Source organism: Bufo bufo, chromosome 8, assembly GCF_905171765.1.
Source record: "Bufo bufo chromosome 8, aBufBuf1.1, whole genome shotgun sequence".
Lineage (NCBI taxonomy): Eukaryota > Metazoa > Chordata > Amphibia > Anura > Bufonidae > Bufo > Bufo bufo.
Genome location: NC_053396.1, coordinates 154,894,686 through 154,920,614, shown reverse-complemented (window position 1 = coordinate 154,920,614; position 25,929 = coordinate 154,894,686). Strand labels below are relative to the sequence as shown.

General features: G+C 43.7%; 1 protein-coding gene across 10 annotated transcripts in view; it reads right to left on the bottom strand.

Moving 5' to 3' along the window:
• MCF2 (MCF.2 cell line derived transforming sequence) overlaps nt 1-25,929 on the bottom strand; it is a 208,738-nt gene that overhangs the window by 167,958 nt on the left and 14,851 nt on the right. Inside the window, exon 1 of one of the 10 annotated variants that reach the window (XM_040405661.1) lies at nt 16,423-16,492. The exons of the other annotated variants lie outside the window; for them this stretch is intronic. Within the exon in view, the coding sequence (XP_040261595.1) occupies nt 16,423-16,477 (55 nt within the window). The 5' untranslated portion in view covers nt 16,478-16,492. Of the gene's footprint in view, nt 1-16,422; nt 16,493-25,929 lie in introns of those variants that run through there. 10 annotated transcript variants of the gene reach the window in all.

Here is a 25,929-nt window from a genome sequence, read left to right as displayed (position 1 = left end):
CATGATGGATCTTGTATACAGGACAGCAATCAGGATCAGTTCATGCTTGCATAAGGGGTTAAATCTTTTTACACTGCAGTAAGGATAGGATATCCCAATAATGTTAGAAAAACATTATGCAGAATTCTGTCACTAAGAATTATTGGGATTCTTTCCACATAAAATATGTTGCGGATTTGTCGAAGCACTACATTATGCATCCTATGTCCAAGCCACTATTACTGTCGTATTCACATTTTTAAAGACATTTTGTTGGCAATTTCAGCTCTGAAATGCTCCAGTTTATGTAAAGCTGAATCAGTTGGGATTTGTTTGGTTCGGTTCCCAGGACACATGGATATACTAAAACATTACTCACTCCGGTTACAGGAATTTTCTAAATATATGAGAACTGCAGAGTTAGAAGAAGCAGAAAGGGGACTGTGAGCAATACAATTTGGAAGGTCAAGGTCGCATGAACATACAGAGATATAATGACTGTGACGCAGCAATGTAGAGGGTCAAAATCAGCAAAATTATGCGATCATGCACCGTCTGGTCTCATGAAAACTCAACAAGAACTGAGCCATTGAGGAGAAGTGTACTTAAAGGCTATTTACACCTTTGGGGACAACTTTGTTTCATGATTTGCATTGCAAATCATTTTTTCAATTGGTCTTTATTAAAAATATTGAACCGTTCTAGCACAAAGGGATAACTGTTTTTCTATCTGTGTGCATCCCACTTTCACTTTGTTCGGGTCATCTCTAAACACCTATTTAAGCCACATTCTTATCAGTAAGATAAGAGCCAAGCTATAATCTGTTTATAATGTCAGAGAGCAGATATAAGAAGCCTTCAGCTCCCTGTCTTAAGGAACAGAAAGAAAATTAAGATCCTGCTAGTAGAAAATCTCAGCTCTGTACAGAGAAAAGGACTCCATATTTTTAATAAAGACCAACTGAAAGAAATGATTTTTAACTCATAATACAATACACTAATAAAAAGAAAAGCAAAAAGCAGAAGATGAGTTTGATGAAACTGTTGGAGGCAGGGGTCCATTTACTCAAGATTTTGCCAAGGCTGCATGTACATGTGCAGTGAATAGGGAGAGATCACAGTGAAGCCAATCAGATCAGGACCATGATGACTGCAACAGGTAGTGAGTTTGATGAACTTGTGGGAAGCAGTGACCTGTTTACACATGTGATGTGGATTGGGACAGCAGCAGAAGATGAGTTTTATAAACCTGTTGGACTCAGCAGTGTTCCATTTACTCAAGATTATAACAGAGCTGCATGTAAAAGTGCACTGAATAAGAATAGAACACTGACAAGCCAATCAGATAATGAGAATGGTGACTGCAGCAGATTGTGAGTGTGATGAACTTGTGGGAAGCAGTGACCTGTCTACATGTGGGATGATGTTGATGAGGACAGGACTGCATTTGACAGACAGAGATGAAAAAAATAGAATTTAGGGGTAATATAGATTTCTTTTCAGGAAATGAGTGTGCTGATATTTTAGGAGACAAGGACCTTGTCTGATAAGATCTGTGTAATAAGAGAATGGTTATAGGCTATCCTATTGGCAATCAGATTGTGGGAAGAATCACAACAGCGGATGATGAGTGTATTACAGAATACAGTGACCAGCCATGAATGTGATTATGTTGAAGAGGACATGACTATATCTGAAGAGTTCTATGCCATGAATACAACTGGCATAATATACCTTGTAGGCACTCAGATAATGATCACATAAACCAAATTTGATAGGTGGAATGTGTAAAAATCTTGAGTTTACTAGTGTGACACCTTCGAAAAAATTAAGGAGTCATTTACTATCTAGAAATACGCCTATATTAGGCATATTTCTGGTACAGATTGCGGCATAAAGGTTAGGTGCGCCACAATCTGCAACTCTTATCCGCTCACGCCAGGTCTAAAAAGGTGAGGGAAGGGGGCGGGCTGGCAGGCCCGTCTCATTCATCATTTACTATGCCTGTTTTAGGCATAGAAAATGGTCTTAAAGGGGTTCTCCGGGAATTAAGAAAATAAAAATACTTAAATATTACTTTATTATAAATATCTTCCCAAATACCTTTCATGAGTTATAATGGCTCGTTTTATCTAGGGAGCAATCATTAGGAGAAATAAAATGGCTAATAAAATGGCTGCCATCCGATTATTACCCACAAAACCTGTCCTAATCACTCAGGAGGACAAGTTACTTCACCAGAATAAGCCATAGTGCTGCCTCATCCTCCTCTCTGCTCTGCTTGTCAGGGTTTATGATCCTGAATACAGGTGAATCTCTGTGGGAATGGAGATGATGAAGAAACATGACATGAGGTGGAGATGTGGCTAATGAGCAGCAGCACTTGTATGCAGTCTCTATTACCACAGCCCCACATTATCACAGTCTGTCCTGTCCATCCTCTCTGTACTAAATTCCCCAGAGATTCGGCTAAAGTTCTTATCGGCTGTATTCAGGATCATAATCCCTGACTAGTAGGGCAGAGAGGAGGATGAGGCAGCTGTTTACCTCAGTGTTGTGAAGTAACTTGTCCTGCTGTGTGATTAGGACAGGTTTTGTGCGCACTTATAGGATGGCAGCCATTGTTTTTCCCCTGATGATTTCTCCCCAGACAAAATGAGCCGTTATAAATAATGAAAGGTATTTGGGAATATATTTATTATAAAGTAATATTTAAGTATTTTCATTTTCTTCATTCCCGGAGAATCCCTTTAATGTAAGCCAGCAAGGAAGCCGTCTTACATATTTGACTTGCGCTGGATACGCCAAAGTTATGTAGAGGCTGGCTCCTCTACATAACTTCAGTGATCCACCACCACCAGCTATAGGGGTTATTAAAACGGTCTTAATACATGACCCCCGAAATGCTTCAAATGGTATTCCAGTTGCATCATGTTATCCCCTGTCCACAGAAAAGGGAATAAGTATTAGATCGGTGAGGGTCCGACAGCTGGGATCCCCACCGATCATGAGAATGGGGAGTCCGTACCCTGTGAGGACCCCCATTATGAATGGAGCACCCGGTCAGGCACGTGCACTGTGGTTTAATTTATCTCTATGGGACTAGCTGACTACAAGTGTTCCATTCATTTCAGGGATCCTCACGGGGTATGGGACCCCCATTCTTGTGATAGATGACGGTCCAAGCAGTCAGATCCCCCATTATCCAACTTGATATAACTGCAATACCCCGGCAATTCTAATGCTATTTTCCCCATAACACCGGCACACTCTGTATTCACATGGCACTGTAATTATACGTTGTATCCCCACCTATGTATTTGTTTGCACTGTAAATCAGAGCTGTAGCTATCAGCTATGTTAAGCAGACAGGTGTGCACTGCAGATGGTGTTTGCTGATGGTGGAGACCATGGGACCTTGCAGAGGCATAACATTCTACCTCACTAAGCATCTACACATGTACTCAGTCTACATGCATGCCTTAAAGGTACACTCCACACATTTTCCAGGTAAAGGAAATCTATCATCACTATTCTGGACTATTATCTGCAGTGCTATATGAGTAGTCCAGCAGATAAATGGTCCAGAGCGCCATTTTGTATTGTCCTACTCCATTCCCCCCACTGTCAGCTCTCAGAGCTGTGGTGAAATACACCGCCAGGACTGCTCTGATGTTTTAACACAAAGCAGAGGTCTCACGTGCGCATGCACAGCAGTCCTGGCAATATATTTCTACACAGGCAGGGACATGGAGGGGGATGGATATAGGAAAATGAAATATAGCAATATGGACTTGTTATCAGCAGTAATACCCATGTTTTACAGCAGATAATAGTCCAAGATCGTGGTGACAGATTCCCTTTAACATCTGTGTAGTATGTTAAGTATCTTTGTGAACAGGATGCTTTACTTATCTTGTACTGGCCGTGAGTTATATGATATTATCTTCTCCACAATGCATTGTGGCACCTAAAATGACAGCGGAGTAGAGAGTATCTGCTGTCTGATTCCATGAGTCACCAGCAGAAAATGGAAAGCAACTCTGTTTATGGCCACAGAAAATAAAATAAAACGGCATAACAACTATTTAAAAACAGTAAACCGATAAAGCAGTCCAGACATTGCATAGTAGTAATGCTGTAAAAAGGTGATTCACTAATTTGTTTTTTACTTTACTGTCCTATGAAATGCTCCGATGCTCCACTCAGAGGGGCCGGAGGGGTGATGAACAGGTTAAACCCCTTTAATAGTTCATGTCTGATGGTATGCTCTAGTGATAGGATTAGTCCTGGGTAATCTAATAACAGCTTTCCTAACTAGTAAAACCACAGTCGTGATAAAAGCCACCATATATTTCATGAACATCATTTATTACTTTATTACTATTTTATTATTTATTTATTTATTACTATTAAGATAATAAAATATCTACCTATCCATTTGTCTATCTACAAATAAAGCTACTATATGCAGAGTTTTATTGCAGGCTATACTTGGATGTGTAATATTAGATCTGTCATTTTTGGACGGAGGCTAGACTGTGCCCATGACTCAGCTTCTTGAGCCATTGCCCAGTTTTAATAAAATATGAAATTCCTTATAATTAAAGAACTCTGGCAGGAGGACATTAAACCACTCAAGAGCAGACGCCAACACTCTGGAGATCTGCACACCAGTGCTGTGGATCAGCAGCCATCGTCCTCCCTTCAGCTTGAGCAGAAGTAGCAGTGATGGACACTAGGGTGAATTCATCTTAGTTCTACCTGTTACTATGAAATAACCTGAACATGTGTCACTAGAAAATGACCTAGAGTTTAAAACAAGTTTTTATGTTAAAATGTTTTGGTGATATTTCTGGATAGGTCATCAATCACAGATTGACGGTGTCCAACTCTCGACACCCCCACGATCAGCTGTTGGAAAAAAACAACACAATGCTTGTATGATCGATGGGATGAATGGGTGGGGGAGCTATAATTCCACTGTTTGCAGCCTCATTGTCAATGGCGAGCAGGTAAATAGTGAAGGGAACACAGCGATCATATGGACATTGAGTTCTCTTCTCTTGAGTTCTCGGCGGGGGTGCTGGGAGTCGGACCCCCTGATGATCTGATATTGATGACCTATCCTGAGGATAGGTCAACTTTACTGGAAACAGGACAACCCCTTTAATATGTCTATGTTTAACCCCTTCCCATCCCATCATGTACAGTACTATTATGTCTCAGGCAGATATGATTTAACACAAATTGACAAAGCCTTACAACATTGTGATCGCATGGGCGCAGGAGCTGAGTCCAGGTCATATGCATTGGGTGTCAGCTGTAACCTACAACTGACACCCTGCTGCACAGCTAGCTCCAATCCTGGCCAATTAACCCATTCCATACCACAGCCAATAGCGACCGCAGTATTTAAGTGGTGTATACAAGTAGCAGACTCCCTCTCTCCCCCATCAGGGCCCCCATAATGCAATCACAGGGTCCTAATTGTGGCCATGGAAACCAAAAGACTGACAGTGGCCTCCGAGGTTTTCATGTACAGGAGCCTAGTAGGCCCTGCCAGAGACAGCATCTAATAGGTGAGTTGTCAGTATAAGACGTTATGGATATACTACAGATTTGCTGTGGCAAATCTGCAGCATTGTACAGAACCTGTGAAGTGCATGATATTTTAAGAAATGTCATTCAAGCACTGCATATAAAATCCACCGCATAAATTGACCTACAGATTTGAAATCTGCAACATAACATTTTATGTTGCGGATCTCCATTTTGGATTTCACCACTTTGCAGTGGCGTACACACATTCCATAGGGCCCCGGTGCAAAACTGATCTATGGGGCCCCCTCCATCCCCCATCGATTGTTGTGTACGCTCTTTGCATCTTTCCCCACAACCCCTCCATCAGCTGTGGGATGCACTGCAGTCAACATGGCTCCTGATACCTGTGACAACCTACCAGGACCTTTTTGAGTCACTCCCAGCCCTTCTAGCTACTGTCTGTGCTGCACACGGCGAATATTATGGATATTAGCTAGTGGTCATAATAACGTAACTGGACTGTGTACAAATATGTACAAATATGATGAATGTGATGCTCACTATTTGTTGTCATACATCCAAAAATGCTTTTTTATTGTATCAGAAGTTTCAATACAATAGAAGGATTAGCACAGAGGGAATACACCCTTCAGCTGAGGTGAAATTTCTTCCTTAGTGTAAAATGTATCTATTCATGGACCACTGGTAAAGAAAAATAGATTTATAATTTACTCATAGTTATATCTTTGAGGGATGACAGGCTTTCTTGCGGGTGGTATTAACAGAGAACAATGGGACAGTGAAGCCAAGTTGGTTTTTTCGGAAGCCCAATTACCTACTACGTCTCAAACAGTTATCATCACAGGAGCTTTTAAAAAACGGACACGCGCATATAAAGAAAATATTAGGGGGTGGTGGTGGGAGATCCAAACCCTCGATACATACTTAAAAAATAAAATTGTGCCGAGGGGGCTTAGGATCCCACTCCTTCTGGCTGCACGTGTCAGATCTCCAAAATTTATCAAAAAATCCATTGAGTCTTCCCTTCAGTTAATGCACCTCTTATTGGAGGAAGATAAATCTCCCCTAGATAAGAGTACTGCTGAATTACAGGAGCAGATAGAAGCTATTAAGAAATTCTCCACACAGGCAGAGTTTTCACATAAAGAACAAACGTTAGAACAAGCGAATATGTCAGAAATACACAGCCCAATTAAATCAAAGGAAACATTCCCAATATCTGAGGGACACTGCAGACTTTAGAGAGGGACGGTTATTTGACTATATGGCAAACTGCAAAAGTGTTGGAAGCTAAGACGGAACCCTCTTCTTCGGAGGGTGATACGGACCCTGAAATTTCACGTGATCCCAATCCTCAACTCCCTAGACCATCATCATCAAGGGGTTACAATAGTGGAAGATCACGAATAGGTAGAGTAACACAAGCAAGGGGCATTTTATTTTAGGCCAAGGGCCCCCTCTGTCAGCATATCTGTTGAGGGACAGGAAGAACCAATAACATGTGTCGTACGGTATCTTCTGGGTCGGATACCCAATCAGATGAACTACAGATCATGAATCTATCTGAAAGGGTACTTAATGATGTGGAGATAAGCATAAGGCCTATATTTTGTTCCCACACACTCCTTCGATTTGTTTGGATGGGTCAAGGACCTTAACCTTTTCGTTCGAAAATTAAAATAGAAGAAGTTTTTCACATCTCGACGGACTTCAATGTGTCGAATTAAGCATAGACATAACGAACCTTCCAGATGTCAGAAATCTGGCTGACCTTTTAAATAAGAGTAAAAAAAAAAACCCGGCCAGGAACCCTTCACTTACATCAAATCACGTTCCCATCTCAATCTGCCCATCAGTGACACTACCTCGATGAATGTTTGTTATGCAAGCGGGTGTGGACCCATTGCGCCACTGACTGGGTATATTCTGGAGGGGCGTAACTAAGCCACTACCTGGTCTTCACTAGAGCATGATGGTGTGGATAGCCTTGGGTCGTTAGGGTAGTTGCCAGGGGCTACTCCAGAGCAGTTCCCGAGACAGTGGCAGCTGACCATGGGGTCAGAGTACTCAGTGCAAGCACCGAGGGGACTTGCATGGCCAGGAGGTTCCGGGTCTGGACAGGCGGCAATCAATCAAAGTCATTAAGCGAAGTCCGAGGTCCGAGGCAGGCGGTAAACAAACAAAGTCCATAAACGAGATCCGAGGTCAGGGGCAGGCGGCAAACAGGCAAAGTTCATAAACGAAGTCCAAGGTCAGAGGCAGGTGGCAAACAGGCAAAGTCCAGGAGTTCAATAAGCAAGATCTGGTACACAGCGAAGAAGATAAGAGAGACACCTTAGCACTTGAAGATAGACAAGCTATCACCAATGATTTTAATACTGAGGAAGAGGGGGGGGGGGGCGCACTGCGCCACCAATGATAATATAATTAACATTTAATACAGGAGTCGGGTGCGGCACCTGAGGGTTAACTGCTGCTAATCGCAGATCCCCGCCAGCACCCGCCTCGGGGATTTGTGTTAAAGGTGACCTTTCATCTGGCAAAAAAATCTGAACTAAGTATTGTGATATGTACAGCGGCGCCCAGGGATCTCACTGCACTTACTATTATCTCTGGGCGTTGCTCCGTTCTCTCACTATGTCCTCCGGTATCTTCGGGGACTTGGTTATACTGGGCGGAGACTACCCTTGTTCTCCTGGGCGTCTCCTTCTCCCAGGCTGTGAGCTCTGCGCTGCGATTGGCCAGCGCTACAGCCTGGAAGAAGGAGTCTCCGCCCAGTATAACCAAGTCCCTGAAGATACCGGAGGACATAGTGGGAGAACAGGGCGGCGCCCAGGGATAATAGTAAGTGCAGTGAGATCCCTGGGCGCCGCTGTACATATCATGATACTTAGTTCAGAATTTTTTGCCAGATGAAAGGTCCTCTTTAATACAAATCCCGTATTAAATGTAAATTATATTATCATATAGAAATCCCCTCAAACCCCCAATATTAAAATCATTGGGGGGGCGCACTGCACCACCAATGATTTTAGTATTAAAATCATTGGTGGCAGTGGCCACATGGCCCCCTCCCCTCCTCCTCATTGGTGGCAGTGGCAGTTCCGATCGGAGCCCCAGCAGTGTAATCCTGGGGCTCTGATCGGTTACCATGGCAGCTAGGACGCTACTGAAGCCCTGGCTGCCATAGTCAGCTCCCTGCTGCTGTGTGCACTATGCACAGAGCAGCAGGGAGAGTGTGAAGTCCTATTCACCCTGATAGAGCTCTATCAGGGTGAATAGGACAAGGGATTAAAAGATCCAAGGTTCTGGCCCCTAAGAGGGAAAATAGTTATTAAATAAAAAGTAGGGGGGAAAAAGGTAAAAAAAAAACATCAAAATATTAAATATAAATCACCCCCCTTTCCCAATTTTACATATAAAATATATAAACAATAAATAAATAAACATATTACATATCGCCATGTCTAAAAAGTCCAAATTATTAAAATATTTTAAAAAAATTCCTATGCGGTGAGCGCGGTAACAGAAAAAAATAAAATAAAAACTGCGCAATTCGCCATTTTTTTTAGTCACCTTGTCCCCCCAAAAAATAGGATCGGACTGTTCTATTATGGGACGGACGTTCCATAAAATGCGGAATGCACGCGGCTTTTTTTGGGTGGTATAGAATTGTATCGAGTATAGCAATACTTTTTTATGGTATCGAAACCGAATCAAAATTTTGGTATCAAAACAACCCTACTCTCAACAACCAGATAATCAGAGGTCCTGAGGATCTAGAGTAGATTATTCTTCCATTCCAAATAAAATTATCGGCAGGTCAAACACTGCTGAAATATGGTGGCAATTTAGATTCCATAATATACTACACCTTCCAGAGCTGAAGAGCACAAAATAGAAGCCTAAGGATACTTTCACACTTGCAGTTCCATCGCAATCCGAATGCAAATGGATGCATTTGTCAGACGGATCCGTCTGACAAATGCATTGCAATACCGGATCCGTCTTTCCGGTTGTCATCTGTTTTTCCAGAACACTTGGGGCCATATTCGGCATTAATGCATTTCAATGGAAAATAATGCCGGATCCGGCATTCCGGCATTCCGGCAAGTGTTCAGGATTTTTGGCCGGAGAGAAAACTGCAGCATGCTGCGGTATTTTTTCCGGCCAAAAAACATAAGAGGGACTGAACTGATGCATACTGAATCGAATGCTCTCCATTCAGAATACATTAGGATAAAACTGATCAGTTTTTTTCCGGTATTGAGCCCCTGTGACGGAACTCAATACCGGAAAATAAAAACGCTAGTGTGAAAGTCAAATCAGATTACTTACTGATACTTTTTGGAGAAAGATAGGAAATCAGTCCCAAGAGCATTTCATGAACAGAGAGAAAATTGTATAAGAACTCCGTCCTCAACGGTATTAACTAACTGAGCAGTAAAATTGCTAAAATTGTGTAGCTGCTCAGCTGCAGAGCTGAGATCTCAATCAAGAAGCATATCTATATATACAGTACAGACCAAAAGTTTGGACACACCTTCTCATTCAAAGAGTTTTCTTTTTTTTCATGCCTATGAAGGCATCAAAACTATGAATTAACACATGTGGAATTATATACATAACAAACAAGTGTGAAACAACTGAAAATATGTCATATTCTAGGTTCTTCAAAGTAGCCACCTTTTGCTTTGATTACTGCTTTGCACACTCTTGGCATTCTCTTGATGAGCTTCAAGAGGTAGTCCCCTGAAATGGTCTTCCAACAGTCTTGAAGGAGTTCCCAGAGATGCTTAGCACTTGTTGGCCCTTTTGCCTTCACTCTGCGGTCCAGCTCACCCCAAACCATCTCGATTGAGTTCAGGTCCGGTGACTGTGGAGGCCAGGTCATCTGGCGCAGCACCCCATCACTCTCCTTCATGGTCAAATAGCCCTTACTTTCAAAGTTTTCCCATTTTTTCGGCTAACTGACTGACCTTAATTTCTTAAAGTAATGATGGCCACTCGTTTTTCTTTACTTAGCTGCTTTTTTGTTGCCATAATACAAATTCTAACAGTCTATTCAGTAGGACTATCAGCTGTGTATCCACCTGACCTCTCCTCAACGCAACTGATGGTCCCAACCCCATTTATAAGGCAAGAAATCCCACTTATTAAACCTGACAGGGCACACCTGTGAAGTGAAAACCATTTCAGGGGACCACCTCTTGAAGCTCATCAAGAGAATGCCAAGAGTGTGCAAAGCAGTAATCAAAGCAAAAGGTGGCTACTTTGAAGAACCTAGAATATGACATATTTTCAGTTGTTTCACACTTGTTTGTTATGTATATAATTCCACGTGTTAATTCATAGTGTTGATGCCTTCAGTGTGAATCTACAATTTTCATAGTCATGAAAATAAAGAAAACTCTTTGAATGAGAAGGTGTGTCCAAACTTTTGGTCTGTACTGTACATCTATACAGTCTAAAGATGTGCCTATATAAGCACACACATCCGTACAGTTATATTACTACTGCAGAAACTTTACAAACCTTTTAGCAATATGAATGCCCAGATGTGAAATTGCAGCTAAAGGGACAAAACTGCATTAGGCTGTGCTCCATCTCAGAACATCAAAAAATAATGGAAGTGCTAGATTCGGCTTATACAGTCAGGTCCATAAATATTGGGACATCGACACAATTCTAACATTTTTGGCTCTATACACCACCACAATGGATTTGAAATGAAACGAACAAGATGTGCTTTAACTGCAGACTGTCAGCTTTAATTTGACGGTATTTACATCCAAATCAGGTGAACGGTGTAGGAATTACAACAGTTTGCATATGTGCCTCCCTCTTGTTAAGGGTCCAAAAGTAATGGGACAGAATAATAATCATAAATAAAACTTTCACTTTTTAATACTTGGTTGCAAATCCTTTGCAGTCAATTACAGCCTGAGGTTTGGAATGCATAGACATCACCAGACGCTGGGTTTCATCCCTGGTGATGCTCTGCCAGGCCTCTACTGCAACTGTCTTCAGTTCCTGCTTGTTCTTGGGGCATTTTCCCTTCAGTTTTGTCTTCAGCAAGTGGAATGCATGCTCAATTGGATTCAGGTCAGCTGATTGACTTGGCCATTGCATAACATTCCACTTCTTTCCCTTAAAAACTCTTTGGTTGCTTTTGCAGTATGCTTTGGGTCATTGTCCATCTGCACTGTGAAGCGCCGTCCAATGAGTTCTGAAGCATTTGGCTGAATATGAGCAGATATTATTGCCCAAAACACTTCAGAATTCATCCTGCTTTTCAGCAGTCACATCATCAATAAATACAAGAGAACCAGTTCCATTGGCAGCCATACATGCCCACGCCATGACACTACCACCACCATGCTTCACTGATGAGGTGGTATGCTTAGGATCATGAGCAGTTCTTTTCCTTCTCCATACTCTTCTCTTCCCATCACTCTGGTAGTTGATCTTGGTCTCATCTGTCCATAGGATGTTGTTCCAGAACTGTGAAGGCTTTTTTAGATGTCGTTTGGGAAACTCTAATCTGGCCTTCCTGTTTGTGAGGCTCATCAATGGTTTTCATCCTTTGGTGAACCCATTGTATTGACTCTGGTGAAGTCTTCTCTAGATTGTTGACTTTGACACACATACACCAACCTCCTGGAGAGTGTTCTTGATCTGGCAAACTATTGTGAAGGGTGTTTTCTTCACCAGGTAAAGAATTCTTCGGTCATCCACCACAGTTGTTTTCCATGGTCTTCCGTGTCTTTTGGTGTTGCTGAGCTCACCGATGCGTTCCTTCTTTTTAAGAATGTTCCAAACAGTTGTTTTGGCCACGCCTAATGTTTTTGCTATCTCTCTGATGGGTTTGTTTTGTTTTTTCAGCCTAATGATGGCTTGTTTCACTGATAGTGACATCTCTTTGGATCTCATCTTGAGAGTTGACAGCAACAGATTTCAAATGCAAATAGCACACTTGAAATGAACTCTGGACCTTTTATCTGCTCATTGTAATTGGGATAATGAGGGAATAACACGCACCTGGCCATGGAACAACTGAGAAGCCAATTGTCCCATTACTTTTGGTTCCTTAACAAGTGGGAGGCACATATGCAAACTGTTGTAATTCCTACACCGTTCACCTGATTTGGATGTAAATACCCTCAAATTAAAGCTGACAGTCTGCAGTTAAAGCACATCTTGTTCCTTTCATTTCAAATCCATTGTGGTTGTGTATAGAGCCCTTTATGGACCTGACTGTAACTGTGCTGAATGGAGCAGAACAGACCCTGTTGACTAATGGGGTCCATTCGGTTTAAGATCAGGATGCTTATTTTTCCCAGACAAAAAGTCCTGTATGAACTGTATGAAGAACTTGTTTGTCTTTTTGGCAGATCTGAGACAGATGCCCTAAACGGAGTCTCCAATCAGATGTGAACGATCACTTATACATCTATTATACATTAACTACAACAAAAGTAATAGAGATACTTATTAATACATCAGCAGTTTCAGAAATACAGTCAGGTCCATAAATATTGGGACATCGACACAATTCTAACATTTTTGGCTCTATATACCACCACAATGGATTTGAAATGAAACGAACAAAATGTGCTTTAACTGCAGACTGTCAGCTTTAATTTGACGGTATTTACATCCAAATCAGGTGAACGGTGTAGGAAATACAACAGTTTGCATATGTGCCTCCCTCTTGTTAAGAGACCAAAAGTAGTGGGACAGAATAATAATCATAAATCAAATTTTCACTTTTTAATACTTGGTTGCAAATCCTTTGCAGTCAATTACAGCCTGAAGTCTGGAACGCATAGACATCACCAGACGCTGGGTTTCATCCCTGGTGATGCTCTGCCAGACCTCTACTGCAACTGTCTTCAGTTCCTGCTTGTTCTTGGGGCATTTTCCCTTAAGTTTTGTCTTCAGCAAGTGAAATGCCTGCTCAATCGGATTCAGGTCAGGTGATTGACCTGGCCATTGCATAACATTCCACTTCTTTCCCTTAAAAAACTCTTGTTTTTGAGGCTCACCAATGGTTTACATCTTGTGGTGAACCCTCTGTATTCACTCTGGTGAAGTCTTCTCTTGATTGTTGACTTTGACACACATACACCTACCTCCTAGAGAGTATTCTTGATCTGGCCAAATGTTGTGAAGGGTGTTTTCTTCAACAGGGAAAGAATTCTTCAGTCATCCACTACAGTTGTTTTCCGTGGTCTTCTGTGTCTTTTAGTGTTGCTGAGCTCACCAGTGCGTTCCTTCTTTTTAAGAATGTTCCAAACAGTTGTTTTAGCCACGCTAATGTTTTTGCTATCTCTCTGATGGGTTTGTTTTAGTTTTTTTCAGCCTAATGATGGCTTGCTTCACTGATAGTGACAGCTCTTTGGATCTCATCCTGAGAGTTGACAGCAACAGATTCCAAATGCAAATAGCACACTTGAAATGAACTCTGGACCTTTTATCTGCTCATTGTATTTGGGATAATGAAGGAATAACACACACCTGGCCATGGAACAGCTGAGAAGCCAATTGTCCCATTACGTTTGGTCCCTTAACAAGTGGGAGGCACATATGCAAACTGTTGTAATTCCTACACCGTTCACCTGATTTGGATGTAAATACCCTCAAAATAAAGCTGAGGTCTGCAGTTAAAGCACATCTTGTTTGTTTCATTTCAAATCCAGTACGGTGGTGTATAGAGCCAAAAATGTTAGAATTGCGTCGATGTCCCAATATTTATGGACCTGACTGTATGTCCCATAATCAAAAAAATCTATATATACATGTAATACCTAAAATAATTGAGAAGCCAAAATAGATGTCTGAAAATTTTTGAAGTTGACTCTTTATAACAAACCATGTCCATTATAAAAAATGTTTATAGAAAGGAACCTCCTACCAGATGATGGAATGAGACCTTCATGAAGACTTAGGCTACTTTCACACTAGCGGCACGGACCTCCAGCAGGCTGTTCCGTCGCTCCGTCCCCATTGACTATAATGGCAGCGCACGGTGAGAGGCTGCCGGAATAAATGTCGGACATGTTGTAGTTTTATTCCGGAAGCCTTTCGCCGTGCGCTGTTGTGCCTCCGCTGGAACTCCCCCCCCCCACCTATTATAGTCAATGGGACGGAGCGGCAGTCCGGGGACACACGTTCACTAGCGTCAGGACGGATCCGACAGGCTGTTTACCCAACGGAACAGCCTGCTGGAGGTCCGTGCTGCTAGTGTGAAAGTAGCCTTACCGTATGTGAGGCCACTGAATTGCATTTTTATTGGTCATGTAAAATGCTATGAGAAGTATGTTTTCATGTTTCAGTGGAAATACTTTCCACAGTCATTATACTGCAGGCGTCTCTGTATTTAATCATTTTAAGTCTGAAAAAAAAAAACAGGTGTTGTATTTTGTTCCACAATGGCTGACAGATGTTTCCATGCACTTTTCAAAAGTGACTTAAAAACCACTGGTTCAATGTGTCCTCCTCACGCGGACCTGTCTATCCAGTCAATAGTCCATATCTCATCTTAAATGATTACAGACATTAACTTTAATGAGTTTTACAAGAGCACAAAAGACACAATAAAATATTGATGAGAGAGAAACATTGTCCTAGCGTGGTGGGAACAATACTTGTACAGTATCTAAACAGGAACAGGTGACTTTAATTTTTTCATTGTGAACAAGCCCTTTCTTTTAGAAGAACTTCCCTACTGCCTGCAGGATGACAAGGTTTGACAGCAGTTCAACCTGACAACCTAGAAGATGACCATGCAGCTGCTATAGGGTCCGTGGAGATAGACATTCCCAGACCAGGTTGGCTGAATCTTTTATTTTGATTAGTCTTGAGGACCTATGCAGATTCACAGGTCCTACAATGTTAGAAAACACAGGTATGGGGAATTACATTAAATGGGCTGTTTGGCAGACAAAAATATTTAGAAAAGGCTTAGAATGCTCTTAAAAAAAAAAGAAAAGAAAAAAATAATACTCCTGTTGTGATGCTTCCAGGTGTTCTGCAGGTCTATACTTCCTAGCACTTATTGAAACAACGAGAATGATTGCTAAGCCAATCAAAAACAACAGAAGTTACCCACCTCAGCCAGTGATTGGCTGAGTGGTCATTTCCTGCAAGTTAACAGGCATCAGAAGTAGAGACTGGTGGGAGACCAGAAAACCCTGAAACAGGAGTGATGTATAGGGATGAGCAAATTTGCTGTTTGCAAGTTCAGTTTTGGTGTTCGGGTTCTGGTTGAATTTCATTATGAATTCCGTTATCACGGAATATAATGGAATTCTATGACGGAATGCATCACGAAAGCCTTTAAGAGGCATTCCGTTTTGCATTCCTTCATAATGGAAGTCCATAGGCAGAATAACGGAACCACTATTCATGGGTGTGGTTCCACTGTGCCAATCATTGGATTTGACTTTAGACTAAGGGCGTTATCCTGGCAGTCCCCTGGTATTTACCCTTTAATCCCTATACAGGAATCTGAGCTTCGCTGTAGGAGAGCCACCAGGCCGCTACGTCCTGGAGTAGTTTCTGTGTGGTTGGCAGTTGACCCACAAAGCTCAGAGATACAGGTGTGGAGCATTGAGGGATGAAGCTAAACTACTAGTCAAGGACAAGTAGAGGTCACGGCACGAACAGTACAGGCAATCTGAAGAATAGTCTGATGTCAGGGCAGGCTTCAAAGAGTCAATACGGTAATCAGAAACAGGTCTAGCCAGGCAGTGGAGAATCACAGTTAGGAACTGGGCAGAAATTGGTACACAGGAAGACAAACAGAACACCACACCTTTGCAGGAACTAGCAAGTGTAACAGCGTCTGCTGTACGCCCCTGTTCTCCTGCTTACTGCCGCGGTCCTGGGTGCCATATTCAGCGGTGATCTGCTGCCTGTGCTTCCACATTCACCACTGCAGTCCTGGGCTCTGTCCTTGCAGGTACTGTTTGTTCTGGGATCCGCACCACAGTTTCCTTTCGGCCCTGGCCGAAGCACGCTTGCTGCTTCTTCCCTGCAGCACTCCCTTAAGGCCGGCGTGCATCGCCTCCTGTGCTTTATGGATTAGATCATGTGACCTTGCTGAGCAATCATATCCCTCCTACATGTATATTAGTGGCTCAGCCCCCTTCCCAGATTCCTGAGTGTCAAGGTCCTTGTGTCCTGCAAAGGTTGCTGATTTCTCTGCTTGTGTTCCTGTGTACCTGACCCGTGCTTGTGTTTCTGGACTCCGCTACCTGTTTGATCCCTGCCTGCTTGCCTTGACTCTCCTGTTGCCGACACGGACTGCCTGACCTACACCTTTTCTGCCTTCCCTGACCTGTTGCTTGTTTGACTTCGCCTCTGCTTCATCCGTCTGTCCTGCACTCCTGGTTATGACTTGGCCTGCTGACTACATCTGTACCTCTGGTACCTTGCTCAGGTACCTCCTGGTCCGCCTGGACTAGCTGCCTCGTGTGCCAATCCTCCTCAAGAGGTAGCGACCTGGTGTTCCTCTCGGGAAAACCTATCCCCACCATCAGGGGTACTGTGAAGAATGAAGGGTTCACGTAGACAATGCCCTTAGAGAAGGTAGGAAGCGTAGCACAGTGAGTTCACACACGCTGGTTCATGACAGCAAGCTAGAATACCCTATTTCTAAGACACCTTCCCACCTTAAATACCCATAAGAAGCTAGCCATAGGTTGGGGAAGAATTAGGGTGCGGGCTGGTCTGGACCGCTAGGACAGCGGGAGCAGCAGGGTAAATAGAGCACTGTCAACATAACAGGGTAATTCAATTATTTAGGATAGATAACAGATCATCTTTAATTGTAAGTTAAATTTAACTCATACCTTAATATAGTCCTAACAATAATCTATTTCTTGGAATGTCAGAAAATGCATGAGTGATATCAAAGTACATTACCATCTCTAAAATTAACTAAAGACACCATCACATTTAAAACCATGGTCAAAGCACACATCCGGAACTATTACTGTCTCCAACAACATGGTAATGCCAGGCTTTTGAACTACAAGATTCTTCCAGAAAAAAACATGATACATATATCTATGGTAACCATATCAAGCTCTAACATATTAGAAACATTATCAAAGCCCTCGATAGCTGGAACATGATGAGGAACTATTATTTTTGGTTCATGGTCATTAAACTTTGCAGATCTCAATGTGAATTATTTTAATGATAACTTTGTACTGTGAAAGCAGAACATATTGTAAAAGAGTCCACATAAACTCTGATAAATGGAAAAGTGGAAGATATTGAGAAACTCACAGATCCTTGTACACCCAAATAATTTGTTTGTAGACAGACAACCAATTACATGGACTATAATCATATACACAAGGTGACTAATTCATAGGTGATAACAGAAGGAGATGAAACATAACCTTCGGGAATCATTAACTAGTGCCATGCTGCTTTCACCCACTACACATTGATATTCAGCCAACCGAGCAGCCCTTTTCTGTTTTCATCGTAAAATTAATTGAAAACGTAAAAATATTACGCACACACACACACACACTGCGCAAAGGTGTTAGGCAGGCTTAGACCAAAATGCTGCAAAGTAAGAATGCTTTCAAAAATAGAAGTGTTAATAGTAGTGTTGATCGAGCATGCTCAGCCGAACAACAGATCGGCTCGGGAACCGCGATACTCGGCATATTGTGGTGTTCGGCCGAATACCGCATGTGCTCGAGCGTGATGCTCGAGCCTCCTCGCCGGAAGTTTGTTGGCTGCTACGCAGCCAATAATCGTGCGGGTAAGAACTGCCACTCACTGTAATGCCGTCGCCATGTTGGTTAGTGGCATTGCAGTGATTGGCTGGCCGGAACGCGTCATTGGGTGCTATAAAGCACCCGATGACACGTGATTCGGCCAGTATTAGTCAGGGAGAGCTGTGCTGTAGAAGGGACAGATAGTGTAGGGAATTTAATTTTTTTGTTAGACAGGGTTGGTGTTAGAGACCCAAAAGTCCTTTAAAGTACTATTGTTGTATCTGCCAGCAATATATATTTTTAGCACAACCTGTGCTAAAGAGCTTGCAATTGTTTGGCCGCTGCAGACAGCGACATTATCTGCACTACATCTCCTGTGTAACGTGTGCGCAGCCTAAAAATATCTGTGACATCCAGAGTACTTTTTCTGTAGACGGTGTCTGCTGCGGACAGTGACATAACCTGCGCTACATCTCCTGTATAACGTTTGCGCATCCTAAAAATATCTGTGACATCCAGTGTACTTTTTCCATAGACGCTGCAGACAGCGACATTATCTGCGCTACATCTCCTGTTTAACGTGTGCGCATACTAAAAATATCTGTGACCTCCTGTGTACTTTCTCCGTAGACGGTGTCCGCTACGGACAGTTACATTACCTGCGCTGCATCTACTGTATAATGTTTGCGCATCCCAAATAGCTGTGATATTCCCTGTAATTTTTTTTTAGCCGCTAGTGACAGCAGCGACATTACCTGCACTACATCTCCTGTATAACTTTTGCACATCATAAATATCGGTGACATTCAGTAAAAAAAAATTTGCTGCTGGTGACAGCAACATTACCTGCGCTACATCTCCTGTATAACGTTTGCGCATCCTAAATATCAGTGACATTCAGTCTAATTTTTTCGCTGCTGGTGACAGCGACATTACCCGCGCTACATATGCTGTTTAACGTTTGCACATCCTAAATATCAGTAACATTCAGTTAAATTTATTTGCGCATACACTTACAAAACCTGCGCTACTGTACGTGTGACATACTTGCAAGCATATATACCATTTAATATGCAGAAGGCGAGCAGTAAGGGACAGGGAAGTGGCCGTGCTGCTGATGATGCACGCAGAGGCCGTGGCCCTGGGCACAGTGAAACGTTGCCTGCTGCCAGAGCACAAGAAACACACTCATCCATGATACCTAGCTTCATGTCTCAGTTTGCAGGGCAGCGCAGGAAACCACTCTCAAAGTCATACCAGTGTGACCAGGTGGTCGGTTGGATTGCAACAGATAATGCTTCCAGTCGGTTAAGCACCACCCTGTCTTCCACAAAGTCCAGTCTCCTTAGCCAAGAGTCTGGTCAGCAGACTCCTCACCCTGATCCTCCTTCCTCCCACCATGGAGAGTCTTGCCAAACAAGTGATCCCACACTTGGATATTCCAAGGAGCTCTTTTAATTGTCATTCCTTGATTTGGGCCTCTCCAAAGCCCGCTTGAAGAGGGACATGAGGAGATCATGTGCCCCGATGCCCAAACTCTTGAGCATCCACAGTCACAAGAAGATGATGGTGGGGAATTGCAATTAGTGTTTCACGAGGTGGATGATGATGAGACTCAGTTGCCAATAAGTCAACAGCAATTAGTGTCTCAAGAGGTTGATGATGAGGATGAGACACAGTTGTCAATAGGTGAGGTTGTTGTCAGGTCAACAAGTCAGGAGGATGATCAGAGTGAGGAAGTGGAAGAGGAGGTGGTGGACGATGAAATCACTGACCAAACCTGGGAATGAGGCAAGCCGAGCGAGGACAGCAGTACAGAGGGGGAGGGATCCACAGCACTGCAACAGGCTGGAAGAGGCAGTGAGGTGGCAAAAGTCAGAAGGCGGGCCACACCAAACAGGCCCGCAACTGTTCCCCGGAGCATCCCCTTGCAGCAATCTCCCTTGCCAAGGGGTAGGTGTTCCACAGTCTCGTGTTTTTTTGAGGAAAGTGCAGACGATAAAAGAATTGTCATTTGCAGCCTGTGCTGTACCAAAATGAGCAGGGGTGTGAACACTAGCCACCTCACCACCACCAGCATGATCCGCCACATGGCATCAAAGCACCCTAATAGGTGGGCCTAACGCGGGTCACACCACTGCCTCCTCTTCCCCTGTGTTACGTGCTGGCCAATCCCCTGTCCAAGACACAGGCCCAGATGCCTCCCGCCCTGCACCTGAACCTTCGCAAGCACCATAATCTAGCTCATCTACTTCTGTGTCCCAGCGCAGCGTACAGATGTCCATACCCCAGGCCTTTGAACAAAAGCGCAAATACCCAGCCACCCACCCACAGGCCATAGCACTAAATGCGCACCTTTCCAAATTGCTGGCCCTGGAAATGATGCCATTTAGGCTTGTGGACACTGAGGCTTTCCGCAGCCTGATGGTGGTCCCTCGTTACTTAGTTCCCAGCCGCCACTATTTTTCCCGGTGTGCCATACCCGCCTTACACCAGCATGTGTCCCGTAACATCACCCGTGCCCTGACCAACGCAGTTATTGGGAAGGTCCACTTAACGACTGACACATGGACAAGTGCTTGTGACCAGGAACACTACATTTCCCTGACGGCACATTTGGTGACTTTTGTGGAGGCCGGGAGCGAGTCGTACCCTGGGATAACACATATGCTACCGATGCCAAGGAATTCCGCCACCACCTACATTAGTGGCTGTAACCCCCCCCCTTTTCCTCCTCCACTTTCACCTCTGAATTCTCTTCTTGCAGCACCAGTCAGCCATCAGTCAGTAGCTGGAAGCAGTGTAGCACTGCAGTGGAGAAGCGGCAACAGGCCGTGCTGAAACTAATATGTTTAGGTGACAACAGCACACCGCCGCAGAGCTTTGGCAGGGTATAAGAGACCAGACTGAGCTGTGGCTCTCGCCACTCAACCTAGAACCAGGCATGGTTGTGTCTGATAATGGCCGTAACTTGGTGGCGGCTTTGGAGCTCGGCAAGCTCACACACATACCATGCCTAGCCCACGTGTTCAACTTAGTGGTTCAGCTGTTTCTCAAAACCTATTTGCCTGAGCTACTGGTGAAGGTTTGCCACGTGTGTGCCCATTTCCGAAAGTCATCTACAGCTGCCGCCGGTCTGGCAACGCTGCAGCAGCGCTTGTAATTGCCGGCTCACCGACTGTTGTGCGACGTGAGCACATGCTGGAACTCTACGTTCCACATGTTTGTGAGCAGCAGAGGGCAGTAGTGGAATACCAGCTGCAACATGGTCGTCGCCTTTCCAGTCAGCTTCCGCTCTTCATAAGCAACTTTAAGGAATCAACACAGATGATGAGCGGCGATGCCACTATTATCAATGTAACCATCCCACTTCTGTGTCTACTGAAACGCTCACTGCTCACAATGGAGGCGGACACTTTGCATGTGGAAGAGGTGGAAATGGGGGAAGACAGTACATAGGGTGATACCCAGACCACCCTCAGTTCATCTTCTCAGGACGAATTGGATGATGATGAGGATGAGGAGATGGAGACAGTTGCCTCCGCTACAGAGGGTAGTACCCATAGCAAGTTTATTCCATCTGTTCAGCTTGGATGGGCCGAAGAGGATGAGGAGACTGAGAGTCATCCTCCTGATGAGGACAGCGAAGTCTTGTCTGTTGGGACTCTGGCACACATGGCTGACTTTATGTTATGTTGCCTTTCCTGTTACCCTCTCGTTATACGCATTTTGGCCAACACCAATTACTGGTTGTTCACCCTTCTCGACCCCCGCTACAAAGAGAACTTCTCATATCTCATTCCTGTGGTGGAGAGGACTAGCAAAATGGTAAAATGGTGCAATACCAGAAGGTCCTTGTGGAAAAATTGCTCCAAAAATTTCCAGCTGACTACGCTGGCGGCAGAGTACGTAGTTCTGGGACTGGGACAGTTTCATTACACCCCTCCAGCACCCTCACCCTGATGCGCGGCCTAGTGTCACAAGGAGGGAAAAGTTTTGGAAGATGTGAAGGAGTGCGTAGCAGACCGCGTCAGCTTCCTCAGTGATCCCTCTGTGCCTTACAACTATTGGGTGTCCAAGCTGGACAGGTGGCACGAACTGGCGCTCTACGCCTTAGAGGTGCTGGCCTGCCCTGCCGCCAGCTTTTTGTCAGAGCCAGTATTTAGTGCTGCTGGGGGCATAATTACTGATAAGCGCATCCGCCTGTCAACTGAAAATGCTGACAGGTTGACTCTTATCAAAATGAACAAGGCCTGGATTTCCCCTGACTTCTCTACTCCACCAGAGGAAAGCGGCTGAACATAAAGGCACTTTAAATGTGGCTTTTATGGTGTATTGAATACACTGTATTCCCATGCACCCCTTCCACCACAAAAAAGGGTATATGGTTCAATCCTCCTTTTCTCGTCCTCCTCATCCTCCTCCATCAGATCAACATGTTTATTAGGCTGCCCTCTCTCCTAATGTTTTATAGGGTCAGCTCAGCAGCAGGCCCTCAACCATAATTTTTCGATGGTCAGCTCAGCAGCAGGCACTCAACCATAATTTTTTCGATGGTCAGCTCAGCAGCAGGCCCTCAACCATAATTTTGTCGATGGCCAGCTCAGCAGCAGGCCCTCGCCCACAATTTTTTCCATGGTCAGATCAGCAGCAGGCCCTCACCCCTAATGTTTTAGAGAGTCAGCTCACCAGCAGACTGTGAACCATAATTTTTTCAATGGTTAGCTCAGCAGCAGGCCCTCAACAATAATTTTCTTGATGGTCAGATCAGCAGCAGGCACTCACCCCTAATGTTTTAGAGAGTCAGCTCAGCAGCAGACCCTCAACCATAATTTTTTCGATGGTCAGCTCAGCAGCAGGCCCTCGCCCACAATTTTTTCCAGGGTCAGATCAGCAGCAGGCCCTCACCCCCAATGTTTTAGAGAGTCGGCTCACCAGCAGACCGTGAACCATAATTTTTTCGATTGTCAGCTCAGCAGCATGCCCTCAACCATAATTTTTTCTATGGTCAGATTAGCAGCAGGCACTCACCCCTAAAGTTTTAGAGAGTCAGCTCAGCAGCAGACCCTCAACCATAATTTTTTCGATGGTCAGCTCAGCAGCAGGCCCTTCAACCATAATTTTTTTGATGGTCAGATCAGCAGCAGGCACTCACCCCTAATGTTTTAGATGGTCAGCGCAGCAGCAGACCCTCACCCCTAATGTTTTAGATGGTCAGATCATCAGCAGCAGAACTTCGCCCCTAATGTTTTAGAGGGTCGCCAGTAGGCCCTTGCTCCTAATGTTTTTGAGGGTCCCCAGCAGGCCAGCAATCATAATTTTTCAAGGGTGTGTATGATGCCCTCATTTATTTGCAATAAAGGGTGTATTGGAGTGCCAGTTCCTTGTAATTTCTGGCAACCCTTACACTTAGTGCATAGGCTTTATGGGTGTAGGAGTCCTACTACCTGAACAATTGTACCACAATGTGAATGAGGCCCTACTTTATGTGATATACAGGTTGTATCGGAGCGCCTCTTCCTTGTAATTTATGGCAGCACTTGCACTTTATATACAAGTAAATATACAGGAAAGAATGTTTCCTAACAATTTTTTCCTCTAAAATCGAGAACGGAGAAATCTAAATTAAATCAATAGTTGATGTGACCACCCTTTGCCTTCAAAACAGCATCAATTCTCCTAGGTACACTTGCAAACAGTTTTTGAAGGGAGGCTGATCAAAACATTATGAAGAACTAACCACAGACCTTCTTTGGATCTAGACTTGCTTAAATCCCTCTGTCTCTTCATGTAATTTTAGACAAACTGGATGATGTTGAGATCAGGGCTCTGTGGGGGCCATATCATCACTTGCTGGACTCCTTGTTCTTCTTTACATTGAAGACCGTTAATGGTGTCCTCAATGCTGAGAAATACAGACAGATACTTATCCATCATGTAATTCCATCAGGAGGTGCCTGATTGACTCCAAATTTATTCTGCAGCAGGACAACGAACCCAAACATACAGCCACTGATATTGAGTACTACCTCTGGCATAAAGAAAAACAAGGAGTCCAGCAAGTGATAATATGGCCTTTACAGAGCCCTGATCTCAACATCATCTATTCTGTGTGTGATTAAATGAAAAGGATTTGAGCAAGCCCACATCCACAGAAGATCTCTGGTTACTTCTCTAAGTTGTTTGGAACAACCTCGATGCTGAGTTCTGTCAAAAACTGTGTGCAAGTGTACCTAAAAGAATTAATGCTGTTATAAAGGGGTCATGCCATGATTCATGTAAAAAATTAAAATCAGACATCATATAGTACATGAAAATATTTTTCTAACAAAGCTAGAGCCAACCTTCTACCTCACATGGGTCAAGAGATCTCCTCAATTTCATTGGTCCAATGGCTATGCTAGATTATCTTCAGCCTGGCAGCTCAGTGGATGTGTCCTTTCTGCTGCAGTTCTCTGTAACTGCTACAGCTTCTAACATTTCAGCTAATAACTCAGTGGCTATACAACATTTTTAATTACATGCAATTACAAACCTATTCAGATACAGGTGCTGGTTTGAAAAATGTAGAATATGTTTTGTGACACAACCCCTTTAAGGGCAAAGAGTGGTCACCAAATATTGATTCGATTTAGATTTCTCTTTTGTTCTTTCACTTTACACTTTGTTAGTTGATAAAAAAAAATAAAAAAAAATATCAAGACTTCAATTTCTGAAAGCATTCTTACTTTGCAGCATTTTCCCACACTTTCCAAAAACATTTGCACAGTATTCTATATCTGCTTAACATTAAATGGGTTTTCTGAGACTTTAAAACTCCCAATCTGATCGATGGGAGTCCAACACCTAGGACCACCGCTGATCAGCTGTTTGAGAAGGCAGTAGTGCTCGCAGTAGCACCTTGGCCTTCTCTCAGCTTTTCCTAGGCCAGTGACGACACGTTCATCGGTCATGAGGCCTAGTCGCACCTGGGCCCCATTGAAGTGAATGGGACTGAGAGCAATGCCAGGCACAGTGCTGTGCTTGGTGAGCTTAGAAAAGGCTGTGGCGCTACTGTGAGTGCTGGTGCCTTCTCAAACAGCTGATCAGCAGGGGTCGCAGGTGTCGGACCCCCACCAGTCAGATACTGATGACCTATCCTGAGGATAGGTCATCAGTTGTAAATACCTGGAAAACCATTACATAAGTCCCGCTATGGTAGTGAGTAGCTTCACCTGACACAGTAAGAAGCCCATTAGTCACGCTTACACTGTGATACATTAGCACTGTATGAGTAAAAAAATATCCAAATAGGAAGCTAATGGAATGCATGGGCAGATCTGTGAAAAGGGAGGAATTCACAGACTAGTCACCACTTAGGCATACATCTACTATGGTGGTTACTAAACTTTGGAGGGTTTTTTAACAGCATTTACAGCCCGGGGAATAGCTTTTTTTTCCCCACTGAAACATCCTATTAACTCAATGTCCATGCAGACCATTTGGAACTCCATAGCATAAACATGTCACTCTTAGGCCAGTCTCACACTAGTGCTAAAATGTTCCGGCAGGCTGGTCAGACAGAGCCTGTCAAAGTTCATCATATCCAGAATAGCCAGATACTACCTTTCCTGCCTGAGCCCTATAGCTAGAATGGGGT